Source organism: Daucus carota, chromosome 3 (assembly GCF_001625215.2).
Source record: "Daucus carota subsp. sativus chromosome 3, DH1 v3.0, whole genome shotgun sequence".
NCBI classification, from domain to species: domain Eukaryota; kingdom Viridiplantae; phylum Streptophyta; class Magnoliopsida; order Apiales; family Apiaceae; genus Daucus; species Daucus carota.
The window spans coordinates 58,231,411-58,256,473 of NC_030383.2; the positions used below are offsets into that span (position 1 = coordinate 58,231,411).

The 25,063-nt window shown below is 33.6% G+C and overlaps 2 protein-coding genes across 27 annotated transcripts; one reads left to right on the forward strand and one right to left on the reverse strand.

The window, feature by feature from the left end:
• Positions 1 to 1,886: 1,886 nt before the first annotated feature.
• LOC108215303 (F-box/FBD/LRR-repeat protein At1g13570-like) lies at positions 1,887 to 17,846 on the reverse strand. 26 transcript variants are annotated; one of them, XM_064089667.1, is made up of 21 exons: positions 17,642 to 17,846; positions 16,521 to 17,301; positions 16,219 to 16,380; positions 15,761 to 15,833; positions 15,272 to 15,341; positions 14,164 to 14,502; positions 13,922 to 14,015; positions 13,673 to 13,832; positions 12,590 to 12,823; positions 12,235 to 12,302; positions 11,625 to 11,696; positions 10,323 to 11,378; positions 9,952 to 10,247; positions 9,458 to 9,563; positions 8,742 to 9,013; positions 8,291 to 8,369; positions 8,113 to 8,176; positions 8,001 to 8,039; positions 6,541 to 6,606; positions 5,312 to 5,645; positions 1,887 to 2,410 (listed from the first exon to the last, which is right to left on the reverse strand). In XM_064089667.1, exons 2-4 carry the CDS (start codon positions 17,295 to 17,297, stop codon positions 15,762 to 15,764), a joined length of 1,011 nt encoding a protein of 336 aa, XP_063945737.1. In that variant the 5' UTR covers positions 17,298 to 17,301; positions 17,642 to 17,846; the 3' UTR covers positions 1,887 to 2,410; positions 5,312 to 5,645; positions 6,541 to 6,606; positions 8,001 to 8,039; positions 8,113 to 8,176; positions 8,291 to 8,369; positions 8,742 to 9,013; positions 9,458 to 9,563; positions 9,952 to 10,247; positions 10,323 to 11,378; positions 11,625 to 11,696; positions 12,235 to 12,302; positions 12,590 to 12,823; positions 13,673 to 13,832; positions 13,922 to 14,015; positions 14,164 to 14,502; positions 15,272 to 15,341; position 15,761. The 26 variants fall into 26 exon arrangements, with proteins under 26 accessions (XP_063945737.1, XP_063945747.1, XP_063945746.1 ...); XM_064089677.1 differs by lacking the exon at positions 1,887 to 2,410 and having other exon boundaries at positions 5,278 to 5,645; positions 10,323 to 10,404; positions 11,225 to 11,378; XM_064089676.1 differs by lacking the exon at positions 1,887 to 2,410 and having other exon boundaries at positions 5,278 to 5,645; positions 10,323 to 10,429; positions 11,225 to 11,378.
• A 1,646-nt stretch (positions 17,847 to 19,492) lies between these two features.
• Positions 19,493 to 24,865, forward strand: LOC108213748 (F-box/FBD/LRR-repeat protein At1g13570-like). Its single transcript, XM_017385536.2, has 4 exons — positions 19,493 to 19,739; positions 22,567 to 23,419; positions 23,585 to 23,749; positions 24,361 to 24,865. The coding sequence occupies exons 1-4, from the start codon at positions 19,723 to 19,725 to the stop codon at positions 24,691 to 24,693; spliced, it is 1,368 nt and encodes a 455-aa protein (XP_017241025.1). The 5' UTR covers positions 19,493 to 19,722; the 3' UTR covers positions 24,694 to 24,865.
• The last annotated feature ends 198 nt before the right edge of the window (positions 24,866 to 25,063 follow it).

A 25,063-nucleotide genomic window follows, 5' to 3' on the forward strand; every position in this document is an offset into this window, starting at 1 on the left:
CTGATATATTTAGCAAAGAACTTGTATTCTGTAAATAAGAAACTTGACATTTGAATAAACAATAAAGTATTCTCTTGTTAATCTCCGTAGTTGAAGATAAGTTTAGACTTTAAAGTTGAACAAGTACATCAATAAATGAAGATTGTCTATCCAGCAGCACTGAACTACTATGGAGGCTTTAATGTAACTAAAATAATTATACTTTATTAACATCTCATGTTCTCATGTTGTCTTTTATATCTGAATATCTGTTGTACTCTTGTTCCTCATTAAATTTGTGAATTTTATATTTCTTATCTTTTATATTCCCCTGCCTTGTTACTGCCACACTTTTCGACGAAGCATTATTATGCATATACATTCTTTTGTTGTTTGAAAAGGTGAGGACTTGCTATTAGCAGATATTTGCTATAGATGTCCAAAATACGTCTCCCAGTAACAAAACCGTCTGAGGCTCTGATACCTGAATATTTCCGTGTTTACCAATGTCATAAGATTGGGCACCAACTGAAATGATTAAACTGTGCATTTGTATGTAGAAACACGGAGTAAACAGAATGCATGGTATTGAGCCAATGGCAGCTAGCAGGGTAGAACAGTATTTGCTATCTCCAAATTTCGTCAACACGATTCTTGATAAACTTGAAACTGTGCATCTAAAGGAAGTGAAGGGTTCAAGGTGTGAGCTTCATTTTATAAAGCTTTTGCTTGCATCTTCCCCTTCCCTTAGATGGATCAAATCTAGAACCTACAGCATTCATGATCTTAAAGAAGAGTTGAGGATTTTACAAGAGGTGGCACGGTTCCCTAGAGCATCCGCCACTGCAGAATTAATATGGACTTGACTACTTGTTGCCAGGCGGAAGTATGGAGACTTCTGCTGGTAGCCAGGAGGATTAGCGAGAGCATCTGCTACTGCATAAATAGTATGGCTTAATTACTCGACACTGGTAGCCTGGAGGATTAGTGCTGAACGTTTTAGCATATGTACTCGTTAAGACATTTCTGGAACAGTTTCCATCTTAATATGTTCAAACTCAAAGCACTCTCTGACATTCGTGTTTTTCAATCAAGTTGTCTTGTTAGTCATTAATCCCTTATTAGTTTTTTTTTTGGGTAATTCGTTATTGTTCTTGTTATGTTTGTAATGTGTACTAGTGTGAGTTTTGTACATGTAGGTTATAAGATGGAAATCCAGAGCAAAAAAACATGAAATCTCTGAATTTAATAATCAAAACATATTTTTTCCACAAAAAAAAAAAAAGAATAAAACAATTTGTCTTGATTCAAAGGTGTAGTGGTAACAAGATAAACTGAGTTCTGGATGCATAATTAGTAGCCACCAAAGGGTTCAATTACACCAAAAAAGTTTGAAGATAGTTCAGACCAACCACAGTAGTGTTTCAAGCAAGATGATTTGATGACAACTTGAGCTTAAAACTCTGGCAATAAATAATACTACCAACTAATAGGAGTACTTGTCAGCTGTCAAGCCCATATTATCTGAGCAGTGGTGGATGCTCGAGGATAACGTATCAACTCTCCCAAAACCTCAACTCTTCTTTAGGATCAACGATGACCGGGCTTTTACAAAGTTTCATCCGTGTAAGAGAAGGCGAAGATGCAAGCAAAAGCTTTAAGGAATAGAGTAGACCATAGACATGTAGTGATCAACATAATACAGAGTCTGCACTGAGCAACTTTTTCCAAGGTAGCAAGCTGTTAATAAAGTAGCAACTTGTCCATCTCCATTGCTGAAGATAAGAAAAAGTTTAGACCTTGAAGCTGAATAAGTACATAGAAAGATGAAGATTGTCTATATAGCATATAGTGAAAGCTGGATAAGCTTGAATAACATTTATTGAAGGCTCAATGATGACGACATGTGATAAATCAGCTTAAGATAAAACAAATGTGTTTCAGTTTCAAGAAGGTGCTTGGTGTTCAAACATATTGCACACGCTCAAGTCTCAACATATTGTTTAACAAAAGTCTAACATAAACTTTACTGATACCTATAACATACTAAACCACAAGACTGTTCCACAAAAGTTTTAAAAAGTTTGTACACTTAAAAGTCTATCACTGATCGTGCTAGTAGTCAGTTCCATTTTATCTTTGCAATTGGCGATGCTCTAGGAAGCTGAGTCACCTCTCCGAGAATCCTCAACTCTTCTCTAGGATCATCAATCGTGTCTCCCTTAGAAATCTTCATCCATACAAGCGAAGGGGAAGATGCAAGCAAAAGCTTTATAAAATGAAGCTCAGACCCCGAACCCACTGTTCCCAGTATATCCACAGTTTCCAGCTTATCAAGAACCAGGTCGACCATATCTGGAAATTGCAAATACTCTTCAATGCTGCTTACTGTCAATGACTGCGTACCATCTACAGACTTTCCTTCAGGTTTCTATACATATAATTTCATCAATCCAGTTAGTGCCCGTTTTATTACAAGATTATATATGCACAATAACGCTTAATGCCGAAACATTTTCAAAAATTGACAATTTATCTGCACTGCTTACTGTCGATGATTCCGTACCATCTACAGACTCTACTTCATGTTGCTATACATATCATTTTATCAATCCAGTTAGTGCCTTGTCCTATTACATGATTGTATATGCACAATAATGCTTAATGCCGAAACATTTTCAAAAATTGACAATTTCTCTGGGGCAACGACGATACCTGCTTTACTGGAAATACAACATACATTGAGACGGAGATATTCTTGTAGACGAAATTTACTTTTCATATAAATAGTGTAATAATTATATCAAAAGTACATAGAAAAGTTCTTAAAAGAATGCAAGTATATATAAAAGAGATTAAATCAATTTTTCTTCTACATGAGAAAGAAGTAGAACTTATGCTGATATGCTGTCTAGTACATATCAATTTAAGAAGTCTACATATTTATATACAATTTTGGTTTTTAGAAGTGAACGCAGTATTAAAATTTAAAGTGCATGCATGAATAATTTACTTTAAAAGTAATTAATTTCTCTGTACAATTGGCAAGGATATATATATATACTAGGATAGTGCCCGCTGCCGCGAGCTTAAATGTTAAACAAATATATTTTGGTTGCTCCTTTATATATTCTAATAAACTTTTTTATTTTTGATGATTTGATAAATAATTGTATATATTTAAATAGAAATGAATACCACACATTAAAATTTAATTACGAATTATGTAGAGTATAATTCAGATACATTATTTGTTATCACATAAAATATGTTTAAATATGTTTAAGACTTAAACTATATATTGATTTCTATTATTGACTTGATTTCTTATCCATTGAATTTAAAAATATCAATTTAAATATGAAATAGAAGTTCAAATTAAATATACTATCATTGTTTATCAAAATGATTGACTTTCCAAGCATCCAAATTTTCAAATCTCAGACCGACTAAATACTGTCATGTCCCAAAAATCCAAGAAAAATTAAATCATGCCTTATATTTTTAATTTTTTTTTTAAAAATGTCTAATTAAATGACAATAATTATTATTGTTAGTGTTAATCTTAGAAGCCTAAAGGGTTGTCTGTGGTTTTTTATTTTGCCAGAAAGTGTTGTATGTGGTTTTTGTAAATCAGAACTGAGCAACAGCCCTTTCTTCTCCACCCACTCAGGTAATCAAATTTCTTCCAACGCCTTAGTTTTCCATCAAGTTTGACGCTCCTAACAGCTTACAATTGCGCCTTACCAAGAAATTGTGTAACAAATGAGTAAAGTTGGATGAAAAGTGGGTATAGTGGTGAGACCCACTTATATTTAATAATAAATTTGAGATATTAGAGGAAAGTAGTGGGTGTAATAGTGTTTATATTATTATAGAATGAAGAGTGGAAGAAAGTAGTTGATGTAATGATGTTTGATATTATAAAAGTTTACTACTTTTAGAATGTATACAATTGGTGAGACGTCCCAAAAAGGAAACGGTATACAATTCATTGGAACGGAGGGAGTAGTTTTTTTGAAGGCCGTTAGCAATGTCCAACTTGGTAGTCTACCGGACAAATTGGTACTCCCTCCGTTCTTTTTTATTAGACGCTTTGAATTTTTGCACGTATTTTGAGGTGCAATAAAAACTTATTTCTACATGTTAGTTTTTAAATATTTTTTTTGAATAAAAATATACATGTCAAATTTTTATTCAGAAAAATAATACGCCGAAATATATTTTTTGTACACTTTAAATTACGTGCACAAAGTCAAAACGACTACTGTGTTACTTAGGGGGAGGAAGTACTTTTTAAAGACTCATTCTATGATTGTATAGTCTGTCCTCCCAAAATCTATAGTAAAAATATCCCATTGCTCAGTTTCTGCCACTTGTTTTCGTTTGACGATTTGGGACTGTTCTGCTGCGGAAGGTAACCGTTCAGACCATAGACGCGCGGGGAAGAGTTTTGAGTCAAGTTTTCAAAAGAGGATGGGCCGACATGCAGGATTTGCTGGCCAATTTGATAGAGATTATGTTCTCCAAGGTATATATGGTATGTGTTTTCCCTTGTTCAATATTTGTAAGTAATATTTTTATAATTAAATGATTATTCTAATGTATACTTCTATCCTAATATTATTATGAATAATGACACTTGTATGTATACAAATCTATATCAATAAAAATATGTGAATATATATAAAAAAATATTTGTTAATATCTATAATCCGTAAATAAAAAATAAACTATAACTAAAATTATTAGAAGCTATCAAAATAATTGGTTTAAAAAAAAATGAGACGCCTATTTTGTGAACATGATGAGAAGGCCCTGTCAGTGCAAATTACTGGATGAAAGGACTTGGTAAATCAACATGTGAATGTAGAAGTGCCTTTATATTGCTAGGAAGATTGTCCACTTCCTGACCATTTTTATTAGTTTTAGCAGCTCAGGCTTTCTCAGTAAAGAGAACTTGCATAACTACCCTCAGCCGAAGGAACTCATTTTGTCAACAGGATGAAAAGGCCCGCGAGTGCAAGTTACCGGGTCTTGATAAATCAACATGTGAATAATAACAAAATAATTTACTACACAAAAATAAATAACCTACACCTTTAAAAATACTATAATATTCTTTTTTCTTTTGTTTATATAGTTAGATTTTTAGTAAAATTATATATTGCTCGGAGAACTATTATAATCACAAACAAAACCCAAAGTATTCACAACCAGAGAACTAAAAACTTGGGGACAAAACTACATTATAAAGACTAAATGTATAAAACTAATTCAGCTGATAAAGATAGTGCGATAACAACTAAGCAACTATTAAAACTGAACATACCTGATTTATACAGGGTCGGTTTTGATTGGAATGAGAGCTAATCTGGGGATAGCACCTCATTGATGTGTTTTTCACAATTAGGACCTTTTCAATAGCCATGGTAGGAACTTACATATAGAAATAATGAAGTCAGTAACACCTTTAATCAAAGTTTAAACTTTGTAAAGTTCTTCTATCATTATATGGAAAAAATTGCCATGTCTCAGACCATGATATTTTAAAATTTGTGTCATGCGGCTCCTCCCCCGAGTGGCAATGCCGCTTTTCTATTGATTGTACTACCTTCATAACATATTCAGTCCCCACATTGGTCTTGGCCTTTTGTTGCAACAGCCTGAAGTAAATAACAAAAAGATCTAATAAATTAGAGAATAGAACTACTGAACTAAAACTTGACGAATTCAACAATGCACTGACACGGACTCATAATTTAGTATCTTAGGCCCCATTTGTTTTCTTTTGAATGACTGCTTATTGAGCTGAACTGACTCATCAAGGCGATTCATTTCATTTGGTAAGCTTTTGTTTTAGTGCTGAGCACATCATATGTTGCTGAGCCGTTCCGGTTTGAAATCTTGAATTATCAGTTCAGCAGTCACGCAGAATAATGTATAGCCACGTACTTTTGGTGTAGCCATGTATACTGTACTGATTTTTTCAAAATAATTTATGAATTAGCTTTTTTTTTTATAGTATATAATTTGCATGAGCCATGCGGTCATTAAAATATAATTTTTTATTATTTATTAATTTATTTGATAAAGTCTTTTTATACTATTTTTTTAAAGTTTATGTAATTATCATATCTATATAATAGCATAATAATAATAATAATAATAATAATAATAATAATAATAATAATAATAATAATAATAATAATAATAATAATAATAATAATAATAATAGTTGAAGGACCCTTAAAAAAGATAGTTGAAGGACATTTACACATGAGCTCAAACAAATTTATCTATTTAAATAACAAATTTAAAAAAAATAAAATCATTCAGACACTATAAAAATTTATATGCCAAACAATATTTATTATTCATCATTCAGATATTTTATTGATTCAGATATATTAATCAATCAGGTGTAATTCATTCAGATTTGCCAAATGACCCCTTAATCTGAGGCACACAAATGGTGCAAGTTTTTTTATTTTCTAAGCAAAATGCATACACTAACTAAAACTGTCTAAAAAACCCGAAGATCTACTTTACAAAGCTAACCGTTTATATGAGCTGGTACTTGCGAAAAACTAATGCCTGATGTCCAGCTTTTCCTTCCATTAAAAACTGCAAATAAGAAATCAATTCCTTGAGTACCAAACAAAGGCACCAATAATAATTTCAAAGTATCCTTGATCACATTGGACATCTGGGCTAGCTCTGTCTATCATAAAACTTTAGAAATTAACCGAGGTAAAGGCTTAATGACCTTTTAGCCCTCGAAGTTTGGATGGATGTTCCGATGCGGCCTCGATGTTTGAAGTCGTTCGATTCAACCCTTAAAGTTTCACTATTATACCTTTTAGCCATTTTTTCAAATAACGGTATATAACGGAGGGTAAACTTGACAATTCATATTGAAGGTAAAGTTTGGGCGTACCTTTTAACCCCTAAAGTATACATCTCGTTCCATTTACCCATAAAGAATACATTAAAATACATTAGATGTTCATTTTAAACCCTCGATGTTTAATTCCCCTTTTAACCCTCACGTGTGAAATGTCAACTTTGTCCACCCCGTTATATACCGGTATATGCCATAAGGGCTAAAAAGTACATTCGGAAAACTTGGAGGGTTGAATCGAACGACTTTAAACATCGAGGCCGCATCAGAACATTTATCCAAACCTCGAGGGCTAAAAGGTCATTAAGCCCCGAGGTAAAAAGATGAAACTTTAGCTGCAATTCCTCTGATTCAGTTTTAGAATTTTCCTACATGACTTCAGTCAGAAAGAAAGCTTTCTAGGATTTCACTACATTCTTGCTGCAGTATCTAAACTTCATTGTGGAAATACCAATGGCAAAATCTTTTTTTTTTTCATTTTAAAAGGCTATCACTTTATGGTTCTTTATCACTGATGGATATTCAAAAACATGTCACATTTAAATTGATAAAATCTATTAGCCTATCAACTCAATCAGATAAGGCCTGCAGTTAAAGAATAAAAGAAATAGCCACAAAAAGAAATAAAAATACCTAAATGACAACACTGGGATTTGAATCCGAAATTCAAAAATAAGCAAGAATGGTTGGAGAGAGAGTACAATTTCTTTTGAATTTTAGAATGAAATGGAATGGGTTGTTTTGGAGGGAAGCAGCTTCTCTTAGAAGCTCAACAAAATGAGTAAATATAGTGTAGTCAACACAGTATAAATCTCTTGAGTCAAGTGGCAGTAAACGGAGATAAGCAAGAATGTAGAGGAACATTTTGTAGCCAAAAAGGCAGCAGGATTTATAAAGTAAAGAGATAAAAATACCATGTTAAGTGTTAACACACGCTAATGCTTGTTGTTAAACATGGAAGGAACTCATAACTGAATAGATAAACAAACCAGACCAATGCAATCAATTATTGTAGACATCAACTAAGAAACAAAAACAGATATACGTAAGGCCTGTGACATGAGTGCAATCAATCGACATATACATTTAACTAAGAAACAAACACGGAAATACATACAGCCTGTGAAATCGACTTCCATTTCTCACCCCCAGCAGCCTGTTTAAAATTCAATTAGTAATAATTATAAACACAACTGTTAGAGTTGCAACAATAGAATCCAGTTACTTACAGCACCAATGGACTGATTTGCATTTCCAGGATTATTTTCCTTGAACTCAGCTCAAAAAGTCTCCCTGCAGCAAGCACCAGTTGACTTGAACCATACACATCAAAAGAACAGTAAACAAAAAGCTGGATAGCAATGCTGACAAAACACGTGCATGAAAATGAAAAAAGCAGTTGCAGACCTCTTAGGCTTGTTAGGATCCTCAGAAACTTGTGCTAAATGATTGATTTTGTAAGGCCTCTTAGGCTGTAGATCATTTCCTAACAAAAAATTACTAGTCATAAATTTGTCTTGGCAGCAGCTGTATACTTCATTGAGGAGAATAATAGCAACATCTTTCAACATCAACATCCTACAAACTTCAATTATGAAAAGAATTGAACTATTACTAAATCCGATAGCACAGTATGAAATGGTGTTCCTAAGACTCTTTGAGAATTCAGACCACTATTTGCCTTGGGGATTTTTTTCGGTGATAACTTTTTCCGAAAAATTCAATTTATTTATAGCAAGGATTCTGATTCAATTGATCTTAGCAAGCCATATCAATAGCTCAGCTCAAGTAAGATACATCACCAAAGGTGTAAATGGAATTTAATGGAATTTACACTATGAAATGGAAGCAAGCTTACTTGATTGATTGCAGAAGGAATCTTGGCAAATGCCAGAACATCAACAATCTCCTTGCAACTGAAATTACTGACAATGATTGATTTTGTAAGGTCGGGGACTTTGGCACTCTTACATTGCTATCCAAACAGATTTGATATCCTGTAACCAAGCTCAATCGCGTCAAGCACAACCTTCTTCGTATTATTCACAACTTCTGGTGTTAGATCAGGAACTCCTAATCTCAGTCCCATAATTGGCACAGCTTTCGCATCTCTGGAGCTCAAACAAATTTCTGGATCCCAATTTTATAAGGTTGAAAGATTGATTATTAATTTAAGAATATATATTTTGTTCGGTGCATAACTCATGATTGTACGACGGAAGGGAAAGACACAGGGCAACTTAATCCGTGAATTAAAGGTATATGCATTCATTATGATATATTTCTTGCTTTCTCTTGGCTTGGTTGAATATATATTTAGTTTGTAGAATTCAGTAGTAATTTATTTGAAAGGTTGCAACATGTGTAGACAATACTTTCTTTACTTGTCTATGCCATTTTTTACTATCAAATAGAGCAGCTACAGGGTCACCCTTAAAGTGTGATCGCGATTCGCGCCCCCTATAAGGATATTGGAACCCTGTCTTTTTTTAAGAGGGGTAGGCAACTCATACCACATTACTACTGTGCTGGGGCGAAAATGTATTATATTCAACTAATTAAAACTGAATATACCTGATTTATAATCAAACAGCCTAGGGTCGCCATTGATTGGAAGGATAGCACCTCATTGATGTGTTGTTCGCAGTTAGGAGCTTTTCAATAGCGCCATGGTAGGAAGCTGCATATGGAAACAATGAAATCAGTAACACCTTCAATCATAGTTTAAACTTTGTAAACTTCTTCTATAATTATATGGAAAATATCGCCATGTCTAAAACCAAGTTGGATTAATGCTCATTTTTTTTCATGATTAATCTGCATGCTATCACCACAGTCATGAGTCGATCATATTGAAAGGAATTTATTGGTGGACTGACACCACTAAATTATTAGAATTCCGAATTCCATCATTTCGCCTCATCTTAAATTAAAATCACAGCAATACCTGTTGCAACCCTTTAACTCATGAGATATGGCTTATAATTCTATCTATTATCCAACTTCTGATTTTATCTTGGCTATTCTACCAGTAAATATTCGACAAAAACACAAAATTAGCTATATACCTGGCATCGTCCTTGCTCTGGAATATAATCTATGCATCTTTTATCCCCACCAATAATGAGGTTGAATAATCAGCATTGCCATTAATGAAAGGATCACATAATGCTTTTGGCCTCTACTTCTCACGTTTCCGCAGTCAATACTTGAGCCTTGAGCGTTGAGCTGTACAACACTGCAACACCTGAAACTTCAAGCAGAACTCTCTAAACCTGGCTGCAGCACCTGAAACTTCCGTAGCATATATCTTCTCAAAATGATGGCTTTTTCAGGCGTTCAGCAGTATCCTTTTTGGTTATAACTGTGATCATCAGGAGAGAACCATTAGATCAAGAACACACCGGTTAGAGAAAAAAATCCCAAAACTAAGACCAACCGTGCATAGCTGATGAAGCTTTGGCAGGAATCGCCTATTCCTTTGTGTTTGATATATGTGACATGGATAATCTCAATAGGCCCTGATCATCTGAGCCATGAGTTTCTCTGTGTTCGCAGTCAAAACACTGGCATTTTCTTCCTCAAAATCATACAGACAGATGGCATTTTATTACATGTCTACTTTATCCAACGAACTCCACTTGTTACCAATCAACTACTCAGCAATATTGTAGAATTCTTTCATAATTAGAGTGTTGCTTGTGAGCATTTTGGCCAAGAGATTCCAGAGGGGGGACCAAAATTTTCAGAGATGATTAGTTTTTTTTTTTTTTTTTGACTATTGTGGCTTATAGCCTTACAATTTGAGTATCTGTTCTAAGATATTCTCGAGGTGAGCCAGAGTCGAACCCAGGACCTGGGCCAACAGAGGATAAGCCCTTAACCACTTGGGCTGTCCAATCTTGCTCAGAGATGATTAGTTTTAATTGAACAAATTAGCTCTGATATAGAAATGTCTTAAAATTCTTAATACACAAATATATATGGTCGAATACCAAACCTCTGAACTGCAAGAAAAGAAATCATACCCTGTGAGCTACATAATAATCTAGCATCATCTAGATATATATGAATAAATTTATTTGCAGAATATTTTTGTCATCCCAGGTGCAGTTATTATTATACAAAATAATGAGATGCAGAATAACACAGATGGAAAACCGACTACTCTGCTTTTTGAGAAAACCAACTACTCTGCTTTGTGAGACAGGACTGGGATTAAGTTTCAAATCATTACTTAAAGTGTGAAAAGTTCACATTTTTTTCATGTAAAGATTGAATTATACTATTATAACGAAAAAACAATTCATGATTTGTGAATTATGGAGTAATGTTCACCACCTTCAATGCTGTCTGACCATAACCAGTGAATGCCTTCATGCCATTTCAAGCCTGACCGACCCACTTTCAAACCCTAAATATCACCGTTATCTAAACATCCATATCTATATTTTCCAGCCAGGCGTGTGCTTTAAAATATTAGTTCTCATCTGTCCTGTGAACATATAAAGCATGTTAAGCATATAAAGATATATATATATATATATCTGGCTGTGATTATGATGCCTAATTTATGAATCATATTCATCTGCTAGCCACAACAGCTCTCAGGTCAAGCAGAAAGCAGCCGAACAAAAATTACAATATTTGGTTTAAGATCAAGCAACAATATCCAGTTTCCAAGATATAACAGTTCCAACAGAAGTTTTTGCCTGAACAATAGCTAGCGAAGACACGTTACCTTCCTTTTTCGCCGATAATTTTGAGCAACTCTCCGCACATATTATGAGGATCATCAGATTTGTCTCTGCAACTGTAAAAATGTATCATAGATTAGTCAGAATATGTGTGATCCGTAGGGCCAGTGGTTCCATTACAAATCTGTAGTCATAGACTCATAGTAGCTGCTACCTGCAGCCTGCAAATTTGAGAGACTGTTTTCCCATTTAAGTTTCAGGCCTATATTATATGTTCTTTGGAAAAACATTACATCATCTGGTTTTCAGGGCAAAGCGCAAAAATGTGTAGATAGTTTATATCAGTAGAATGCAAATTATCTGTTACTGACCAGTGATCACCTTTTAAGTAATGTAGTTTAGGCTGGTAATTCTTTTTTATATATCAGTTACCATGATATATCCATATTTAAAAACTCTCAATTAATAAAAATTACTTTCATATAGAATCAATATATATAACATATGAACTTAAGTATCCAAAATGAAACGCACCTGATGAACTTATAATAAGCTCGCTATTAACTCCATAGTATACATTTCACTTTCTTTTGGTAAAACAACATTGGATCTGTCATCTTAATAGTGATGCGACGGAAAGATAAACATCGATACCTGATGGTGCTTTGCCTATCAACCTCCTCCATATCATCTTCATCGCTATCATCCACCTCGCAAGTCTTCTGTAAAACATATATCTATGGAGTCATGTTCGCTTAGTACATACACATATGTATAACATTAGACATGTATTTCGGGACAATAATCTGGCTCAAAAATCATGAACTCATGAAATAAAACTGGACTAACCAAAAATTACTATAAATAAGCTCAAACAATATGCAAAATCACATGTCACACTTAGATTATAAATTATATAAGTATTACCGATTTGTTATTAATTTTGTAAATATCAATTTTGTCCTAAAAGTGGCTAGCATATTTTAACATTACAAATCTATGTTATTACCTTCGTAAAGATATCAACATCAGGATCAGGCTTTATCTTTGGATCATTCTCCCGTCTTGACATCTCGGCCAACATTTATGTGTAAACATTGATAATTAAGAATATCAGTCCCCACGCAAATACATTAGTGCTGAGAACACAGTACAATGAATATCAACTAATCATAGCGTGATCCAACTCTCTGACATCTGGCAGAAATTCCAAGGTTTCTCTCACAGTCATTTCCGATGCTGGCTGCAAAAAAAAAAGAAGATGAGAGCAGTTTCTTGAAGAGTATGGACCACATGGCACAGTGAATCAACAATTTGATATGTTGTGTCCAAACCAGTAGATATCTCATCCATGAAAATAAGGATATCACGTTAAGAATATCTACATTAGTCATGGTATCTCCAGAAATGAAGCCACAGGAGCATATCGTTCAATCTGAGCAAATGGGATTAATATATGATATATATAAGTAATAATTCCCACTTTATTTTCCTTTATACATCCAGGATGATTTTCTTTGGCACCCGTTTACCTGATTATAAGCAAGTTCATTGAAACAACGCCTCTCATTAGACCAGCCCACCATATTATAACCTGAACAATCATATTTATAAGTTTGTCGTCACATTGGTAAGTTTCCGATAAATGAAAAAGCTCAAGTGCTTTTTGTTTTTTCACTTTAATACCTGTTGCTTGAGGTTTACTTTATTACTCATGGACTTCTTGGTAAGGTTTGATATAAAGGAAAGAGGGAATACAAATGATGCTCTTCCTATCAGAACCAATCGAAGTAGCAAAGCACTCATGCCAACAGATTTTTCAGGACTGAAGTCATGGAAATTGATTAGAATTAGGCAGATGTAAACACAATTTTCCCAACAAAGCTTTATGTAAATTTTAACGTGAATATAAGGAACAGTTAATTTTCATCTTCTACATAAAGCCCATTACAAAGAAAAAAGAAGTAATGCGTATTATATTATAGATCTAAAAAGAAAATATTATCATCTTTAAGCAAAAGAAAACTGTGAAGTAACTCAGAAGTTTCTGACTAAAACTGCAACAACTGATAAATGCTAGAATAGTACTAACCACAAACACTGAAATATGTGTAGCAGACCCAAGAGAAACACCCAAAGATATCTCCTGTTTGTTCCAAGGGATTTGGATCCATCAAACGGCCCATAAAAATCATAAACATCCGGATCCAGCATAGATGGAGGCTCATTCATCGCATCAAAATCAAATACTTCTGCAAAATAACCATTCCATCGAGGATCAGATTTCTGAAACTTAATTGAACTGGATCTGGTTTTACCATTGCAGCTGAACACCACATACGGATCGGACAACCTAATTGCTGCCAAATTAATTCCTTCTAGCAGGACAACAGTTAGAGACCACCCTTCTCCCTCTGTTGTGATACCATGATCACCTATATCGATGAACAATGTACAAAAGATATCAGTTACAAACAGTCAGGATTGCAACAACCTCTTTAGAAAAAGTGGGTTAAATATAATTAAACATTTTAATCAGGCTACTGCAGTTTATTTATAGTGGTTCAGAGTGATCAAATTCACCTTTAATTGGATAAGGTTTTCTATTAACTGCATCATACATTAGCCAACATGAATAAGAGCAACACATAGAAGACAACAATCCAAATCAAATAAGGAAGACTTTGTTGACTTCATGTTGCTGCTAATGTGGAAATGAATTTGCAGAATTTCATTGTTAATTACTTTTCTACAAATGTATCCATAGGATTGGGACGGCCTCCGGAATCGATATCAGATTCGGGGACGGGGGGCGATCTAGCGACTCCCCAACCCTGAAATGACCCGATATTCATCCCTGAACAAAACATGTATTATTCTGCTCTTGGATTTTAAAATACTCTGTAACTTCTGTCTGCAGCCCTGTTGAATATTCACTTTAATCAGTTGAAATAACTTGAAAAACATATGTCCAGGTACATAAATGAACCTTAAAATATAATGCTTAATAAACCAACACAAATACAGTTAATATATTCGCAGTTGCATCATTAAGCCAAGAGCAAAATATAAAGAGACCAAATCAAATGAAAGAAGAATGTTAATTCTTCAACAATTTCGCTACAAAAGGATTCCAGAACTGGAAGTAGATTTAAATGAGAAAATAGCATGATCATATATGCATGTCCTCAACAATGACTGGACAAATATATTTATTTACTGAAGAAAATCTAGAACCCAATCACTCAACAATGAGGTATTCATCTCAATTATACAGAAAAATGGAAAGAGTAAACAGGGTTGGGGGTGAATGGAAAATACTGAAAGCCAGTAACTCTAGATGATAGGTTTCTCAAGAGACAGAAACAATATCATAAATAAAGACATTACCCTCAATGTAATGAGGAGTTTTTGTCAATAAAATTTCATTACAACTGTGCATTACTTTTTTGAGGATTTAATACCATCTTCGTTCTTCGCTGGGTTCTTTTCTCTTTCTATCAAATAGAAGACCGTACTTGAGAATGCTATGTAGTTAATATTAAGGTTATGATAAGCCAGTATTTGTTAATGCTAGGTTTAATGGTCTCCCTGTGCACCTTGACACAAATTAAACAAAATAAACTACTATATCTAACCTAAAAAAAGTGATAGTTTTGGAACAGGATTATTAAAACAACCACACCCAAACCTGTTTTGCATTCCATGTGGAGACTGGACAGTGACTGTAAGTTGGCTGATATATTAATTGTCATGCTAACCTGCATTAAATGAACATATCGTCAAAAATTGAACAATAACCTTTCTCCTAAATCAACAATAAAATCCAACTTTATGAGAAGCAGTGTCAAAAAAGAGGCAAATCCAACTTTATGAGAAGCAGTGTCAAAATAATTATGTTATATAATTATTGAATCTGAAAAAAAAAAGAGAGAAATTTGTGTCAGGAATTTTGTCAAACACTTAAAAAACATGCTACAAAATACTCCCTGAATTAGTGGAACTAATGCAGTGAACGAAGAATTGTTAAGAATGACAGAAGACACAGGACATCCCTCTTCCCATTCGATGAACTAATCGAGAAAGCGGAGATTCAGAGACAGAAGCCAGATACGGAGAAATGTCATGACAAACTAAAAAAACTAACAAAACTTGGGAGAAAGAAGATTATACAACTAACCTCATCCATGAAGAGCGAGTCTTGAAAAACAGAATGAATCTCCTAGTCTGAAGGCAGAAGAGAAAAAGTAGCTCTGGATTTCAAATTCAAATTCAAACAATGTTACAATGAAATTAAAAATACATAGCATTGATGTGTATGGAATATAAGCATTGTCCAGGAGTTGGATCTTTCGCCCAGCAGACCAACCCGCCAAATCTGTAAAGTAAAATATTATCGTACCTTTACACGTGATTAACCCAGCTGCACCGTAATCCACGTGTGTTTGGAATATTTTTTTAAAAAAATCAATGGCATCATGTGTAATTAAGAGGGTGAAGAGGGGCAGTGGTAGTAAAAAGCCTTGCAAAATGGGAGGAGTATCTATCTATTTATAGATATATATTAAGATATTAAACCCATATTCGGAACAGATATGTCAAATGTAGAGACAGTTTCAGATGAAAACGAGTACTCACCAGCCTTATACGAAGATTTTGCAGATTAGGCGAGCTTCTAATCAAGCAAATAACAGACTGAGTCTGAACCAGATCATAAAATCCAAAAGATATTTGTAGAGAGATCAACTTATCCATTATTCTAAGTCTCCTAAAAACAACAGATGCACCTGGTTCCACAGACTTGAAATATATACATACATAGATGTCAAGAAAACAAATAAAAATCAGGGTCATGTTGAGTATTTCATATGTGGTATTGTATATCAAATTAGTGAATAACCATATAGTATTTCATTGAATTTGTAAATATTTTAATTTACCTTAAAGGGAAAAACATCGAGGAGAAGGACTTGGATTCTGGGCATCTTGCAAACTAAGCTGTCAAAACTAATCACTCTTCGAAACCGATATGCAGACACCAAGCCAAGAGTTTCAACATTCCTGATGTATTTAAACATTTGCCAATCAAAATTTTGACAGTAAGTGATCATCAACTTCCTGATATTGTTATCACACCGAAATTGGCCTCTCAAATTGAAAGTCCTGGTGCAATATTTCAAATCCAGTGTTTCGAGTTGAGCACCGAATGACATGTCAGAAGTAATTTGGACATGAGAGAGTCTAGCAGTAATGAGATTACAGAAGCCTCCAAATCCAAGGGGCGGACTGAGTATACAGTTATCAAGCGTCAAATCAGTTAACTCTGAACAGGAAAACAGATAAGAAGGCATTTTGTAGGCACTGGGTCGTTTATTAAAAAGCTCCAATTTTTTAACGCCGCTGTTAGATATGTTTCTAATCCACGAATCTGTGTATAGAAGGGGCAGAGTTTTGGGAATGTTAAGATGGAACTTCAATATATGTCCACTATGAACCAGCAGAATGTGACTTATGGTTAATGAAATTTCAGATGCTTGTTTATGTTTCTTAGAAACAAGATGCGAAAAAAATACATCATCAAAAACTAGTTCAGCCTGTGATCCCCATAGAGTCCTCCAAGTTTTTGACAGTGTAGTAGTTCTTGCTGCATCGTGCAACGGCAAACGTTCTAGAATGAGGTCTAATATGTTTATGGGCAAGTTGCTAATTCTATCCATGCTTCTGCAAATAGAAAGATATATTATTAACGGCAAGTTCTAAGTATTACCTGTTACGTAGTAGAACCCTAAAATTCTCATACATAATTTATTCACAACGGTAGAACCCTAAGATTCTGATACATTAGTACTAAAAAAAAACATTATTACTTTCTTAAATCGAGCAAATACTACAAACTAATTAATCTATTCATCGTAATATATGAGACCCATATAAGCAAACGATTTAACCAAGATCATGGACTCTTCAACAGAAAATAGAGTTCCAGATTCATCTGAGACTCAATCAACATGATGCATGTTATTTCAAACAAAAAGATAAGTGTATACATAGATAGACATACCTGAACTGAATACCAGTTTTTTTGCAGAGGGCGATTCAGTGAGGCAGCGTTAGATGAGCTCTTGTAAGGACTTGTTTGATGCTGGACTCTGTACAGTTGCTCCTCTGACAACCTATGCATTATTTACTTCTTAAATTCCCAAGGGCTTGGCTCTATGACACAGTTTATGTCATCTCCCGCAGTCGTATCCAAACGTCTGGCTTTTCTTCTTTTACTCCGTTAGTATTCCTTTCCCACATTAAAAATCACTGCTTTATACGTATTTTTTTAATCTCCGTGACCAAACCAAACGTAATGACTTGAATGAGACGGATGAATTATAATTCTAACCAATTATATTTTCTAATATTGCTAAAATAATAAAAAATCATAAATTTATTATGAAATATAAAATTAGCTGATTTTATTTGGAAGACTAATTTTAAATAAAAATTAAATGTGTATGCAGGGGGCTTAATATTATTTGTGGGATGAAATTAATTAAAAGTGTCATGTAAAATATGACAAAAATAATAATTTACGTTTTCACATTTTTTGAAATAAAATAATATTTTATTATATATATATAATTTAAAATATAAATCAAAAGTAAGCGTATAGTTAATATTTAACAAAACTTTAAATCCTTTTGTATATACACCTATAATTATGCAAATCAAAGAGTTGTTAATCATATTAGTTATCTCCTTAGAACATAGATTAACCATTTCGATATATCTTTGCAAACAAAAACCTTCTGTCGGAATTGAACGACCTCTTGACAGTGTTATAAAAAATCGGGGATTGGACCTAACCGGTTAAACTACTAATTTAGTATTAATAAAAATTCGGGGATTAATCGGAGTGAAGATCGAATATCTTTTAATATTAAAATATATTTAATATTTAGTTATAATTATATTAAAGTATTTAATAATTAATATATTTTCTGTATTCATAAATTCTATAATTGTTCATATTTAATTTTAATAATATACATATATATTTTGTTTAAAAAAATTATAAGGATTAGTTATATTTCAAAATCAAATCGGTTGACCATTTTGTATGAGATAAGTTAAATTGAGAATTTTTAAAACATGATCTTTTTTTTCATTTTTTTTAACAATAAAGCTTATACGCCTTACAGATGAGTATCCGTTCTAATATGAGTCAGAGTTGGATGTTGGCCCCAAGTTTCACGTTTTGGTAATAAAAGGCTTTATTATAATTTTCAGGAAAAGTGGCCCCAACTGTTACTTCAAAATGCAACTTCATGTTGTGTTAACAAAAACACAACTTGAAGTCGTGTTTTCAGCTCAAAACAAAACTTGAAGTCATGTTTTTCTATTCAAAACGCAACTTGAAGTCGTGTTTTCTGTTCAGAACACAACTTGAAATCGTGTTTTCAGTTTAAAACGCAATTTTAAGTCGTGTTTTAAATTGAAAACGCAACTTTAATTTAAATCGTGTTCTAAACTAAAAACGCAACTTTAAATCGGGTTTCACTCAGAATTATCGAAACATCACTTCAAGTCGTGTTTTGAAGTGACAGTTGGAACTATTTCTTATGAAAATGACGTTAAGACTCGTTTGACCTAAAATTGGGACTTTTAAGACTTTTTCTCGTCAGAGTCGAACCCCGACGTTCGGTACAAACAACCCATCTCGGAATATGGTCTCTTAATATAGGGGCCGTTTGGGTGAGTTTAAAATAAGTGTTTTTTGCTTAAAATAAATAAGTGGAGTAGAAGTTAGAAGCAAGATAAGACTTATAAGTGATTAAAGTGTTTGGGAAATAAGTAGAAACCCTGAAACAAAAGCTAGCATTCCTAACTTTTTATAAGTGCTTCTTGACTTATTACACAAACGGGTACGAATAAGTGCTTTTAACTTATAATCCAGAAGCTGGACTTATAAGTGCCAGCCAAACACCCCCGTAATCTCGGGGGAAAAGTGAACAGTCGAGCTTTAGTACGACTGTTCGAAAGGACGCTAAAAGGATAGAGATTGCAACACGTGTCACTCTGTACTAAGAGACGCTCATCCCAAGACACGAGCTTCTTCTACTTCCCCACTTTAGATGACCAGTGTCCATTGCAATGTCTCAAAAAGTCAGGTACATCTCATGTATATTTGATAAATCCTTATAAGGGTTTCTGAGATTCCATTTTGATTCTTGTTTTACTCATTAGAATGTGTGTTTTCATGAATATTCTTTCAAGTCTTATATGTCTAAATATGTTTATACTTTATATCTCACAGTGCTTTCTTGAATGCTTGTTTTTATGAGTCTTGTGAAGATGAAACATTCATTATTCTAATAAAATGAAGTATATGAAATTATGTGCTATGAGCAATTTATAAGAGCAAGTCCAATGCTAAACTCAAAATAGATGTAGCTATTGCTAAAATTTGAAATCAAAAAGTACATTTTGATGCTAAAATTAATTTCATGCTCCAATGCATGGTTTTAAAATAGAACCAAGGAGATGTAAAAGGGTTAATTATCAAACTGGGCACTCATTTCACACCAATATATCATCCGGGACACTATCGAATTTTTGATATCATTTAAAACACCATTTTCAGAAGTTGTATCAGTCCTAAAAATAAAACATTAAATTCAAAAACAAATCGACGGTTTGAGAAGTGTTACTCATGGAGCTTTAAAAGAATAGGCTGCAGAGATTATGTAGGTACGATTAATTGAATTTTCACATTCAAAAAATGGGTAAAATTGAAGGTGGAAGAGATAGTTATTAAAAACCCTAATAATCCATATATAGCCATTTTTTGGACGTGAAAATTCAATTAATCGTGCCTACATAATCTCTATAGCCTATTGTGTTAAAGCCCCATGAGTAACACTTCTCATACTGTCAATTTGTTTTCAAATTTAACGTTTTATTTTTAAGACTGATATAATTTTTGAAAACGATGTTTCAAATGAGACCGAAAATTCGAGAGTGTCCCGGATGATATATTGGTGTGAAGTGAGTGCCCAATTAGATAATTAACCCAGATGTAAAATTACTAACTTCTCAACCACCTCACTTTATTTCACAATTATATTTGATAGAATGATTCCAGAATGTGAACGGTAGTTGTGATTAATGTAGTTACTCCAATATCATAACAAGCTGCAAGCCAGCAGCAATGTGCATAAGCTGAAACTTCTACTCGGACTTGACATACAACTAACTCAAGATTAAAACATCAGTCGGCCAAACTCATTAGTTCTAGCCAGTGCACTGCATAATATAATGTCTTAATATTTTGATTACAAGAAACAATACAGAAGAGCATGTTCCCTCTTAAACTCATTTAATTCAACAAACTGATAACTGAATATACAGGTCTTGTTTGGTGGTTGGAACTTCAATGAACATGCAAAATAAAAAAAAATAAAACAGATGAAACTGAGATGCAATACATATGCACAGCGTTAATGCAGTAGAATGAGTATGAATTACACAAAGTACAAAAACTAAATCAAAATTGTTTTATATTCATTTCCCTCAAAATTCCCACTTGCATTGCCCATGTGGCAATTATAGCTACATCTATACTTGGTTCTATATTTGGAACCAAGTATAGCATTTTTCTATTTTAACATCACATATAGGATTGCATTGGAGTGTTAAGTTTTATAAATGATGCTATATTATAGAAATAACAACATGTTTAGCATTACATTGGACTTGCTCTAAGAACTACCTCTAAGCATCTCCAATGAATACTGAATACTTGTTCTGAATAGTATCTCTTTCATTTTGAAGTGTGTGTTTCTGAAATTCCTTTCGATTCTTGTTTTACTCATTAGAATGTTTGTTTTCATGAATATTCTTTGAAGTCTTATATGTGTAAATATGTTAAAATCTCACAGTGCTTTCTTGAATGGCTTGTATGTATGAGTCTTTTGAAGATGGATCATTCATTGTTCTAATAAAATAAAGTATATGAAATTATGTGCTATGAGCAATTTATAAGAATTACCTCTAAGCATCTCCAATGGGGGTGCTAACTAAAATTGCTTAAAATAACAAATCATCAAAAATATTATTTTTTTATTTTCTCTCTCTTTCGGCAATTTTTACTTAAAAATTTGCTCCAATGGTTGACACCCAAAGTTGCCACATATTTGTACAAGTATAATTATAACAAGATAGGAAACTAAATGACTTTAGGGTGATTTATGCACTTTTTTCTATTTTAGGAGAGTGCCAAAAGTTGGCAATTTTGCTTGGCACTCCTTCCACTCCAATGGAGAGCCAACAAGAGTGTCATGCCACATCATCACACATGGCATTGTAGCACTCTTTTTGGCACCCTCATTGGAGCTGCTCTAAGAATGCTGAATGCTTTTTGTGGGTAGTATCTTTTTCATTTTGATCTCTACCAGCGGAGGCGGATGCAGGTTAAGGGTGCCCCTGTAATAAAAGAAATTATTAGTATATTTTTATATATTTTTTATTTTTAGTTAATTGTATATTATATGATATCATTGATATGTCCTTGTAAAATATTAAGTACTCCACAAATATATATTTTTTGAAAAATTAAGTACCGTTTAATTTATCTAATAAATAAAGCAAGTTAAAACATTTCATTAAAACAAATAAAAGGAAGTTTTAAGCTAATGATTTGTAATTAAGATAAGTTTTAGCCTCTAAGAAAATTATGTTCTTTTATGATATCGTTATTTATATGGTGCCCCCTCTCTATAATTGTTCTAGATCCGCCACCATCTACCAGCATGGCTAATACAAGGCGACTTGATAGTAAATCTAAAGTTGAAAGATTTAGCAACTTAAAATCGTCTGTGTGTGTTAGTCTTTGGGTTACCAGTTTTATTCTATGGAATGGGCTTTTAAATTAGTTACTACCACTTCCAATACTAAATACTTGTTGTGAATACTCTCTCTCATTTTGATGTCTCCCAGCATGGATAATGATACTAAAAGAAGGCAACTTGATACTGGATCCAGAGCTGTTGACAAAATTAGCAACTTGTCCGTAAACTTAAAATACCTCATCCTTGAACGCTTGCCACTGCATGATGCCGCAAGAACAGCTGTCCTCTCAAAAAGTTGGAGAAATGTATGGGAAACACACCCAGTCTTGGTTTTTGATGATGTATTTTTCTCCCGAATGGTTTCAGGAATAGATGAACAGGCCCAAGTATCTAATGTTTCAAGAACCATCAGTAACATTCTTTTACTTCATGATGGTTCTGTCTCCAGATTCCATCTTTCTGTTCCTTTAGAGTTTCCTCTTCATAAGTGTTTGGATGCGGATTTGTGGATCAAACGAATATCGAAAAGTGGGATTAGGATATTAAAGCTTATTAATATAACACCAGTTCCCTACACTATGCCTTCTTATCTGTTTTCGTGTTTGGAGTTGACAAATTTGACACTTGATAATTGTATACTCAACCCACCCCAAAGATTTGGAGGTTTCAGGAATCTGATTAAAGTTAAACTCTCCCATGTCAGAATTACTGCTGACATGTCATTTGGGAGTCGACTTGAAAGAATGTTCTTGAATCTTTGCACTGGGATTAAACATCTGGGATGCCAATTTAACTATCAAAACAATCTCATTCGTGACTTGGTGATCTTTAGCAGAGAAAGAATTGATTGGCGATGGTTCGGAACCACCAAAAAAGTTCATTTTCTAGGTCTCTTGTTGGCAGGGTCTTCAAATTCTAGGAAAGACATCTCGGATTTAGCCAAGTTACTTGGGAATATGCCTAATATCGAAGATCTTCTCCTCGACAATTTTTTCTTGAGGGTCAGTAAAAACCATACAAATTTCACAAATTTGTTCTTTTCCTAAAGGTCTATGAAAATCATACAGAATTTACGAATATGGTTAGCGAGTAACAATACATTTGAAAGTTTATGTGCCTATTGTTTCTGACAGTCTACTGTTACTGCTTGTCATGTATATATGTAGTTTCTGGAGCTAGGTGCATCTCTTTCCAATAGACTTCCAACCACATTGGTGAACTTGAAAACTTTGCTAGTTTCCTTTGGTGGAGATTGGGATTGGGTTTTTATTCACCGTGTCCTGTGCTTGATTAGAAGTTCGCCCAAGCTGAAAATCCTTCGTATATGGCCGGTGAGAATTAATACTGTAATCCAAACCTATCTTGTGTATTCTGAATGCGATTGTTATTCTCATAACTTTACAGTTGCTACTTCTCTATATAGAAATCAAGAAATGAGTATAAGCAACGCATGCCTCCAAATTTGGATCTTTGTTGTCTCCTTAAAAGTTTTGGTCACTAATCAGTAAACTGAACTTTTTTCCTTCTTTGTTTATGTCTGCTTAAATATATCTTGTGTTGTCTCTTGTAAAATGTTACTTTTTATCTGAATAACTTTTGTATTTTCATCAAAATAATCACATTAGATACAATATAATTATAATTTATTAACATCTCAAGTATCATGTTGTCTGTTATATCCGAATATCTGCTGACTCTTGGTCCTTGTTTAAATTTGTTTCTTGGAACTGTTTTGTGAATAAAGCGTTGTCATGCATATACTGATATACAATCTTTTGTTATTTGAAAAGGTTAGGACTTGTTATTAGCAGAGATTTACTATAGATGTCCACAATATTTCTCCTAGGAACAAAACCCTCTGTGGCTCTGATACCTGAATATTTCTGTGTTTACCATTGTGATAAGATTGGTCAGTGACTGAAATTTATGCATTTATATGTAGGAAATTGGATTAAGCAGAATGCATGGTACTGATTCAGTGGCAGCTAGCAGGGCTGAACAGTATATGCTATCACCAGATTTCGTCAACACGATTCTTGATGAACTTGAAACTGTGCATCTAAAGGAAGTGAAGGGTTCAGGGTGTGAGCTTCATTTTATAAAGCTTTTGCTTGCATCTTCCCCTTCGCTTAGATGGATGAAGATTTCTAAAAGCGACTCAATTGGTGGTCCTAAAGAAGAGTTGAGGATTCTAGGAGAGGTGGCACGGCTCCCTAGAGCATCCGCTACTGCAGAATTGATATGGACTTCTGCTGGTAGCCAGGATGATTGGTGAGAGTATCTGCTACTTTATAAATAGTATGAACTTAATTACTGGACTCTGGTAGCCAGGTTGATTGTACTCGTTAAAACTTTTCTGGAACGGTTTCCATCTTTTCAATCTGTTTAAAAGCAGAGCACTTTCTGACTTTCATCTTTTTCCATCAAGTTGTCTTATTAGTCATCATTAATCCCTTATTAGATTTTGAATGTCCGTTATTTTTATTGTTATGCTTGCAATGTCTGGGTCCTTGACATTTGGCATAATATTAGCGGGTCTTTTTAATAGATAGATGACTCGATCTTAAGTTTTTGATGTATAGTTATTTAATGAAAAATTGACTCAATCTCATAATTTTTCTCTTCTGGTCCTTTTTCCTCGCAAG